The following is a 9,125-nucleotide window of genomic DNA, read 5'->3' as shown; positions in this document are numbered from 1 at the left end:
GTGCAGAGCAGCCAGGGGTGCCCAGGGCTGTCCTGCAGAGCAGGGTCCTGCAGCCCAGGGCGCTGTGCTGGGGCAGGGACTCTGCTGCCTGCCAGGGACAGCTCTCAGCCAGCCCGGGAGCTGCTCCCAGCTCCTGGGAGAAGCTCTGGGGGGAAGGAGCCACCCTGAGCAGGGCAGGTGCTGCTGCTGAGAGGGGCTGGGTGGGGCAGGGCTGCTCCCAGCTCCAGACCAGCCTGGGCCGAGCTCTGGAGGGCACTTCTCAAAGAAGGTAAGCCTGGGATTGCTGTAAGGATCAGGAGGTTTCCTGAGAGTGTTTTCAATTTCCTTCTTGGAGAAGGATGGGAATGTTGGGGTGGTGACAAAAAGATTTTTGCTTTTTCTATATTTTTCATATATTCATGCCTCTGTAAAATACAATTATATAGCTATAAATCTATAATCATTATTTTTTTCCATTAAACTCTTTTTTTTTTTACTCTTAATAAGCTGCTATTATATATTTCTATAACTAGAACCCTTATTAACTCTGGTACATTTCCTAACCTTTCTCTTAGATTTTAGAACAATGGGCTGACTGTCTAAATACATTCCTGAAATACTGTCTTATTATCTGTGTTATTATCAAATAGCCTTATTATTAGGAAGAGAGCCTACAAGAAAATTTTGTTTCTTGACCAGAATGTGAGCAGTCACAACAAAAAGTAGAGGCAGAGAAGCCCTTGGACCTACTCTAGTGGGTTGAACCAGGGGTGTGTAATCTGCTACTGGATGTTCCCGTTAAATATCCTAATTTATCAACCTTAATAAATTGTTGAAATCAGGAGCTGGGTTTGCCCCATCCCCACTGGGACACCTGGAAGCCTCCAATTAATGTCTGGTTTTTACTTTACTGCTCTAACACTGTTGCAAGGGTTTTTTTCTTTTTTGATTATACACAACAGGGGGATGAGAGAAGCAGAACAGGAATTGTAATCCCAGAACCACAGAACATTCTGAGTTGAAAGGGACACACAGGATCATTAAAGGAATGTTTGAACATTTACAGAGACTCCAGAACTGTAACTTTGGGTGGTCAGTCTCTCTGTTGGGAGCCTCCCAAAGGGCCCTCAGCCCCTCCTCAGCCCGGGACAGCAGCAGCATCACCTTTGCAGGGCCCAGCAGGGCTCTCCTGAGCTGCTCTTGCCCACCTGCACACAGAGCCTGCCCCAGCCAGGGCCCTGCACACAGGCAGGTTTCCGTAGGGCCAGGGCCAGGGCACACAGGGTGGGATGGGCTCTGTGAGCGCTGGCAGGGACAAGGCTCCTCTCAGGAGGGAATGTCCAGGCCCAGGGAGATGCTGAGGGAGGGAGAGGGGGCTGAGGAGAGCAGTGCTGGGGGCAGGAGGGCACTGCTGGTGTGTGGGAGGTGCCGGGCACAGCTGGGCACAGGAACACTGTCCTGAGTGCCCGGCTGTCTCTGCCCTGCCCTCTCAGGCACAGCACCACACCACCTTCCCTTGTTTCTGCACAGCCCTGATATTGTCACTGTTATCTGCTGCTTTCAGGGAGGCTCTGGCATTTGCAGCAGCTGGGTCAGGCACTGCCCCTGGCATTCCTGCCAGGCAGGGGGATCCATGGGAATGGGGTGTCCAAGCTTCCCTGGCACCTGTGGGGCTGTGGGCAAAGCAGTCCATGGGAAAGGGGAATGAGCTGAGCCCCCTCCCTGAGATCCCATCATGGGCACAGCCAGGGATCTCCCTGCTGTGCCCTTCCAAGCTCTGAGCTACCCTCCTGGGTGCAAATCTGTGCCAGAGCCTCTGGAAGTTCCCTGAATGTCACACAGGGAAGGGGAGAGCTGCCAGAGCTGAGGAAATGCTGCTGGGTTTGCCAAGGGAGCCATGAGTGTCCTTGGCACAAGGGGGTGCTGAGACCTTGCCCAGAGACCTTGAGAGAGGGTGAGACATTCAGGGATCCCTCTGCTCTGGGCAGGGTCTGGTTTACTCCAGGGTGACCCTGGAGTGTGATTGTGCTCTGATTGCAGCCAAAGGTGCAAAGCCAGGGCAGCTGGGAACAAGCCCATCCAGCCCCTCACCTTCCCTGAGCCACAGGGAATCCTTTGCCTCTCCCATCTCTTAATGGCAAACTCTGAGTGCAGCAGAAATGCTGGGGATTTCTAACCTCAGAGAGCCAGGAATGGTGTGTGGGTAGGAAAACAATCCTTACACTAACTTCTGCCCTCTATTTACTTTAGAAGTCTGAGTGCAGATGCTATCAAGCCTTTCTGCATTTGGAGTGATTCCCTTGAGAACTCCTGAATATCCAGCTTTGTCCCCCTGCCCCATGGCCACAAACCCAGGGCAGTGGAGCAGGGATGGTTCCTCAAGAGCCCCCCCCCCACAGGCCTGGCTGCTCCTGGCACACTCAGCCAGCACAGCTGGAGATCAGGCCGGGACCTGGGTGGAGGTTTTCCCAGAGCGGGAACAAGTGTGGGTGAGTCCCAGCGGGACAGTCTGCAGGGAATGGCCCAGGTTTTGCTCAAAGCAGCTTCTCCTGACTTGTCACTGTCCTTTCTACATGAACAGGTCCCCATGTGCAGCCACAGCAAATGTCCAACAGCAGCTCCATCAGCCACTTCCTCCTGCTGGCCTTGGCAGACACGCAGCAGCTGCAGCTCCTGCACTTCTGCCTCTTGCTGGGCATCTCCCTGGCTGCCCTCCTGGGCAACGGCCTCATCATCAGCGCCGTAGCCTGCGGCCACCACCTGCACACGCCCATGTTCTTCTTCCTGCTCAACCTGGCCCTCACTGACCTGGGCTCCATCTGCACCACTGTCCCCAAAGCCATGCACAATTCCCTCTGGGACACCAGGACCATCTCCTACACAGGATGTGCTGCTCAGGTTTTTCTGATTATCTTCTTCCTTGGAACAGAGCCTTCCCTCCTGACCATCATGTGCTACGACCGCTACGTGTCCATCTGCAAACCCCTGTGCCACGGGACCCTCCTGGGCAGCAGAGCTTGTGCCCACATGGCAGCAGCTGCCTGGGCCAGTGCCTTTCTCAATGCTCTCCTGCACATGGCCAATACATTTTCCCTGCCCCTGTGCCATGGCAATGTCCTGGGCCAGTTCTTCTGTGAAATCCCCCAGATCCTCAAGCTCTCCTGCTCCAAATCTTACCTCAGGGAACTTGGGCTCATTGCTGTTAGTACCTGTTTGGTACTTGGCTGTTTTGTGTTCATTGTTTTCTCCTATGTGCAGATCTTCAGGGCCGTCCTGAGGATCCCCTCTGATCAGGGTCAGCACAAAGCCTTTTCCACCTGCCTCCCTCACCTGGCTGTAGTCTCTCTCTTTGTCAGCACCTCATTTTTGGTCTACCTGAAGCCCCCCTCCATGTCTTCTCCATCCCTGGATCTTGCCCTGTCAGTTCTGTACTCAGTGGTGCCTCCAGCCCTGAACCCCCTCATCTACAGCCTGAGGAACCAGGAGCTCAAGGCTGCAGTGTGGACACTGATGACTGGATGCTTTCAGGGACATTAAACAGCTGGTGAATTTCTGCAAATGAATTGTAATAAAAATCATCTTTGATACTTCTTGTTGGTTTGGTTGTGGGGTCTTTTGTCCCCTGTTCCATTTGGTCATATTGTCCACAAAGGAATGTCATTGTTTGGGCCATTTCTCATTTTGCTTCTCTCCACCTTCCCTGTGGCCACAGTCTGTGTTAATGTGGGGCTGTACTCTTATGGCTTTAAAGGAACTGAAGGATCTCCCAGCAAAGTTTTCTGCAGATATGCCCTTTTGTTGCCTTCTCTGGAGCTGCAGCAGCAATGTCTGTGTGCAGGGCTGGGGGCAGATCAGTGCTGGCCCAGCAGCTGTGCCCAGCAGCAGCAGCACTTGGTGTTGCCAGTGCTGCTCCCGTGGCCCTGCCCCACTGCCCTGGTGGCCCTGGTGTTGCTGTAGGGCCTGAGTGCTCTTGGGGCCAGGCACAGCCCTGAGGGTGGCAGTGCCAGGGCTGCAGCAGGGACAGGCCATGGGCACTGCTGGGGCAGCGCTGACGCCTCAGGCCAGGCCCTGGGGGCTCCAGGCTCCTTGCCCAGGCTCTCTCAAAAACACACCCAGGAACAATGCTGAGCACAGAAAACCCCCGTGAGCAGCCCCAGGGTGGCCGTGGGCAGGCTGGGGGCAAACAGCATGGCTGGTGCTCTGCAAGGGCCCTGGGGGAGATGGGAAGGAGCAGCAGAGCAGGGGCTGATCCATCCCCAGTGTGCTGGACAGCCCAGGGCAGCGTCCCAGAGCGTCCTCATGGAGCTGCCAACAACATCCCCCCTCTGCAGCCCTGGCCTCTCCCCCAGCTCACACAGGTGCCCCATCCTTGCAGGCACAGACACGGCAGCACTGGCTCAGGAGCCCCTGTTTGCATTGCACAGAGCAGGGGGAGCACCCCCATGCTGTTGGTGTGGGGACATGAACCTGAGGGAGCACAAATGCCATCAGCCCCTGGGGCCAGGAAGGGCTGGGAATGGCAGGGAAATGACTCAGCTTTGTCCTGGCCTCTGCACTCAGCCAGAAAGTTCTTTCCCATCAGCTGGGAGTGTCCTGTCCCACTGAAGATGCTGTTGCTCAGAGCCAGGGCTGCCTGGCAGCCACCCCCAAACTGCCCTGAGCATTTCCTTTGCTTTACCTTGGCTTTCTTTCCTCTCCCCTGGTTCAGATTTCTTCCTCTTGCCCACCGCTGTTCCCTTTCCTGCAAACAGCCCATCCCTTTTTGCCCTTCCCTCTCTGGCCCCACTCCCCATTGCAGTTCCTGACTTGGCACCATGGGAACGTCCCTTGGGGAGCAGGATCATCCTACAAGTGCTGCAGGAATTGTCTGCAGGCTCCTGCAGTGCCTCCTGCTGCTCCCTTGCCAGAGGCACCACAGGCCAGGGGGGCACATCTGGGCTGCTGTGTCTGCCTCTGGGGCTCCCTGTTCTGGGCAATGAGGAGGAGCTGCAGAGGCTCTGCAGGACTGACAGGATGGGCTTTGGGGCTGGCAGGAGAAGCTGAGGGACCTGGGCTGCTGGAGCTTCTGAAGAGGAGGCCCAGGGCTCATCCTGCAACTGCTCCAAGGGTGGTTTCAGAGAATCCCAGAATCAGCAAGGGTGGAACAGGCCATGAAGATCATCAAGTCCAACCTGGGTCCTGGCACCACCTTGTCTCCCCTGAGCCTCCTCTTCTCCAGGATAAACAACCCCAGCTCCCTCAGCCACTCTGAACAGGACTTGTGTTCCAGACCCCTCCCCAGCCTTGCTGCCCTTCTCTGGACACACTCCAGCCCCTCCATGTCCCTCCTAAATTGGGGGTCCAGAACTGGACACAGCACTCGAGGCGCTGCCCAAGCTGTGCCCAGCACAGGGGAAGAATCACTGCCCTGCTCCTGCTGGCCACACCATTCCTGATCCAGGCCAGGAGCCACTGGCCTTCTTAGCCACCTGGACACACTGCTGCCTCATGTCCAGCCTGCTGTCCATCAGTCCCTGCAGGTCCCTTTTTGCCTGGCTGCTGTCCAGCCACTCTGTCCCCAGCCTGTAGTGCTGCAGGAGTTGTTGTGGCCAAAGTGCAGGACTCAGCACTTGGACTTGTTAAACCTCAACTTGTTGGATTTGGGTCCTGGATCCAGCCCATACAGGGCCCTGTGCAGAGCCCTCCTACCCTCCAGCAGATCAACTCTCCCCGACAGCTTGGTGTCACCTCAGTTCCATTAGGCCCCAGAGCGTCCCAATGGTCTCCATGATTCCATGAGGCCTCCCAGTGTCACAATGTCCCTTTGGTTCCATGGGACCCGTTGGTGTCACAAAGTCCCTTGGATCCTGGGGCCCCACTGTGTCACAATAGTCCTTGGTCCCCCAAGGCCCTGTAGTGTCACAATGGATCCTTGGTTCCATGAGGTCTGGCAGGGCAGCAATGCTCTCCTTGGTTCCACAGTGTCACAATGGCCTCTTGGTCCCAAGGGCCACCACGGTGTCAAACATGTTTCCTTCATTCCAGGAGTCCCTGAGGAGCTTGGTTCCATGGGGCCCTGCAGTGTCATAATGGCCCCATCGTGACACGAGGTCCTGCTCTGTCACAATGCTCTGCATGGTTCCACAAGGCCCTGCAGGGTCACAGTGGCCTCTTGGTTCCAGTGGGTCCTGAAGTGTTTTAATGGTGTCCATGGTTCCATGAGGCCCCACAGTGCCACAACAAACTTTTGGTTCCATGAGCTTTCGTACTGCCAACAACAGTCTCCTTGGTTCCACAGTGTCACAATGGACCCTTGGTTCCATGAGATTCAGTAGTGTAACATGGACACCTCGATTCCATAAGGTTCTGCAGTGTCACAATAATCTCCCTGGTTCTGTGGCCCTGCTGTGGCTGATGTGTAACAATGGACCTGTGGTACCATGATGTTCCATAGTGCCACCATGGTCTCTTTGGTTCCACAAGGCCTTGCAGTGTCACCATGGACCACTGGTTCCATGAGGTGCCTGGCCTTCCACAGCCCCTCACAGCCCCTCATGACCCCTCAGAGACCCTCATGGCCCCGCACAGCCCCTCATGGCCCCTCACAGCCGCAGGCCCAGGGCACCTCCCAAAGGAGAAGGGGTCGGGCCCTGCTTGTTCTCCTTTCATTTCAGTCCCTTCACAGCCACGAGTGCAGAAAGGCTGAAATGGAGCCTTTCCCCAGCGTTTCCCTCGGGGTTAATTGCGGGCTGAAGCTCTGTGCTGGCGCTGGCCCGAGCGCCACCATCCGTGCAGCCGCCAGGCCTTTGCTGTCCCCCCGTGTCCGTTCCCTGTCCCCGAGTCCCGCCCGGCTCTGGCAGCAGCAGCAGCCGCAGCGCAGGGGGCGCGGGCCCGGCCCAGCCGGGGCTCCCGGGCAGGAGCAGCAGCAGCGCCGGCCCCTTCCCGCCTGCTCCTGCCTCAGCTTCCAAGGGCTTTTTCCAGCTGAATTCGGGACTAGAGCAACAAGCACCCATACACAGCCCTGACTCCTCAGGGCCCGCCTGTGCTGCCCTGAGCCAGCCCTCAGAGGAAGAAAGGATCAGGTTCCAGCGCTGTTTTCAGCTCTGTTTGACTCACCCTGAGGTGCCCGCAGGAGACTGCTGGTGCATTTGCCTTGGGAATTGGAGATCATGGCTTCTCTTGGCCCTCTTCTGCTTGCCACCTGAATTTTATCCATAAAACTGCAGGTGCCTCCTTCAGGTGGTGCTACCTACAGTGCTTTCATGACAGCGAAGTCAGTATTTTTGTCACGGGCATAAAGATCAGCAGACATTGGAATGCCCACCAGCCCCTGAGAACTAAGGCGAGGGGAATTAAAGCCACACAGGCCACATTTGCAGCGCTCAAACACAGCCGTGTTGCTGGCACTGTTGAAATAGAATGAACTGACAGAGGCCATCAGAGAAATTGCCTCTGCAGTGTGGAATTAAATTAGAAAATCCACCAGGAAAAACAGAAACCAGAACTTCTCGACTTGCTTCATTTCTCTTTCCCAGCAGCAGGAAACGCAGATGCCCAGAGGTATTTTGCACTGCTGAGCCCAGTTTGAGCCCAGGCTCTGCCCAGTCCCAGCAGGAACCTGAGCCCAGCCCAGGGAGCTCAGCGCACGCGGGGCCAGGCCCAGAGCCCCGGGCACGGCCGCCCATTGCGGGGCAGCAGCGCAGACAGAATGTCCTGCGGCCCAAACCTCCTGCTCCTGCCACACAGCACCAGCCTTCTCCCCCTCCTCCTCCTCTCCCAGCACGGCACAAATTCCAGCTCAGAGGAGGCTTCCCCAGAGAGGGCTCCGGCTCCTGTTCCAGCCTGAGTGTCCCTGCAGAGGAACAGGGCATCTTTCAGGCACTTCCACAAGCTCCGGCTTCTCCCTTCATGAAGAGTCTGGGATGCAAATGGCCTTGCTAAGAAAGCCAAAACCCAAGGGAATGGAATAGTAGTTATTAGAAAAAAAAAAATCACCCTTCTTTCAGGCAAGGTTCACCAAGTCATTCCCTGCATTTCTCCTTTTCAGATTCTTTCAGTCAGCTGCTCTGAGAGGTCCAGCTTGTTCTAGTGCCTACCACGAACTGATTGTGCTCTTGATTTATGCACCAAGGCACCAGATGTGAAATCATCTACACTGAACTCAGAAACAAACTCCCTCTGTCAGAGCATTTCACGTTCCAGATAATTTTCAAGATGTCCATTGAGAGGCTGGAATGATTATCACCCAACTCTCTACTTGTGGCTGCAGGCTCTGGAGATTCTTTCTCTGCATTCAGCCAGGCTTGTATTCCCTAACAACTCCTGGTACCTCCTCATGTTTTCTTAGCCTAGAACAGTAACAATAAAAACCTTACCCACAGCACAACTCTCCAGTCCACCAGGAAAAGAAAGGACAAGTTGTCAAGTTCTCAAAACCTTTGTCCTTCTTTCCTGCAAGAGTCCTGCTGCACGCACAGTGTGGAAAGCCAAGGGAAGCTGCAGGTGGTGGCACAGCTTGTGACAGGAGCTCGACCTTGTTCTCCAGGAAAGGTTCTTGAGAAGAGCAGACAGGACTGTGGAAAACATTCCTGGAAAACTGAAACAGCTTTCCAGAAGTGCACTGAAAATGGAAACAATCTGAAATGCTTTCCTCTATTTATTTCTCTGCTTCCTTTTTCCATCTTGCACTACTTCTCCATGCCACTAATTTCAAATGCATCTCACCTCTAAGATCGATGACTTAGAGTTTTAGACAGTATAAAATACCATGAGCTGTTGGAACCCTGGATGCTGAGAATTGTAAACTTCCTGTGCTTAAAGGCAAAGATGCACAAGAGAACACTGCACTTGACCTGAGGCTGTGGAGAAGGCTTCAAAAATTGACTGGTAGTACTGGGATTACAGGTGTGTAGTTGGTGAGAAATGTGTAATATCACAGCGTTGGAAACTTAAGACTTTGGGGTTTTAGAATACAGAAATAAATATGAAGCAAGATGGAGGTTTTAGGCTGGAGGCAAGCTGTTCTTCTTCACCTTCTTCTTCCTTCTTCAAGTGTTTGGGTGATGTTCTGCAATTGGACAGAAAAGTCTGCATTGTGGGCTTCGAGGGATCAGTTATTGAGTTAAAAGGGAAAATAATCTAGATATCATTTCTTAATTGGATAGTTG

At 54.6% G+C, this 9,125-nt stretch overlaps 1 protein-coding gene across 1 annotated transcript; it reads left to right on the top strand.

Annotated features, from left to right (window-relative positions):
• Positions 1 to 2,566: 2,566 nt before the first annotated feature.
• Positions 2,567 to 3,516, top strand: LOC132334641 (olfactory receptor 14A16-like). The gene has a single exon (XM_059860739.1). It carries the CDS (start codon positions 2,584 to 2,586, stop codon positions 3,514 to 3,516), a length of 933 nt encoding a protein of 310 aa, XP_059716722.1. The 5' UTR covers positions 2,567 to 2,583.
• Positions 3,517 to 9,125: the final 5,609 nt, after the last annotated feature.

Source organism: Haemorhous mexicanus, chromosome 16 (genome assembly GCF_027477595.1).
Source record: "Haemorhous mexicanus isolate bHaeMex1 chromosome 16, bHaeMex1.pri, whole genome shotgun sequence".
NCBI lineage: Eukaryota > Metazoa > Chordata > Aves > Passeriformes > Fringillidae > Haemorhous > Haemorhous mexicanus.
Note: the sequence above shows the minus strand (reverse complement) of the source record. Positions and strands in the feature narration are given on the sequence as shown.

Excerpts from the sequence above, each read along its gene's own strand:
- LOC132334641 (XM_059860739.1), top strand. The coding sequence starts at position 2,584 with ATGTCCAACAGCAGCTCCATCAGCCACTTCCTCCTGCTGGCCTTGGCA.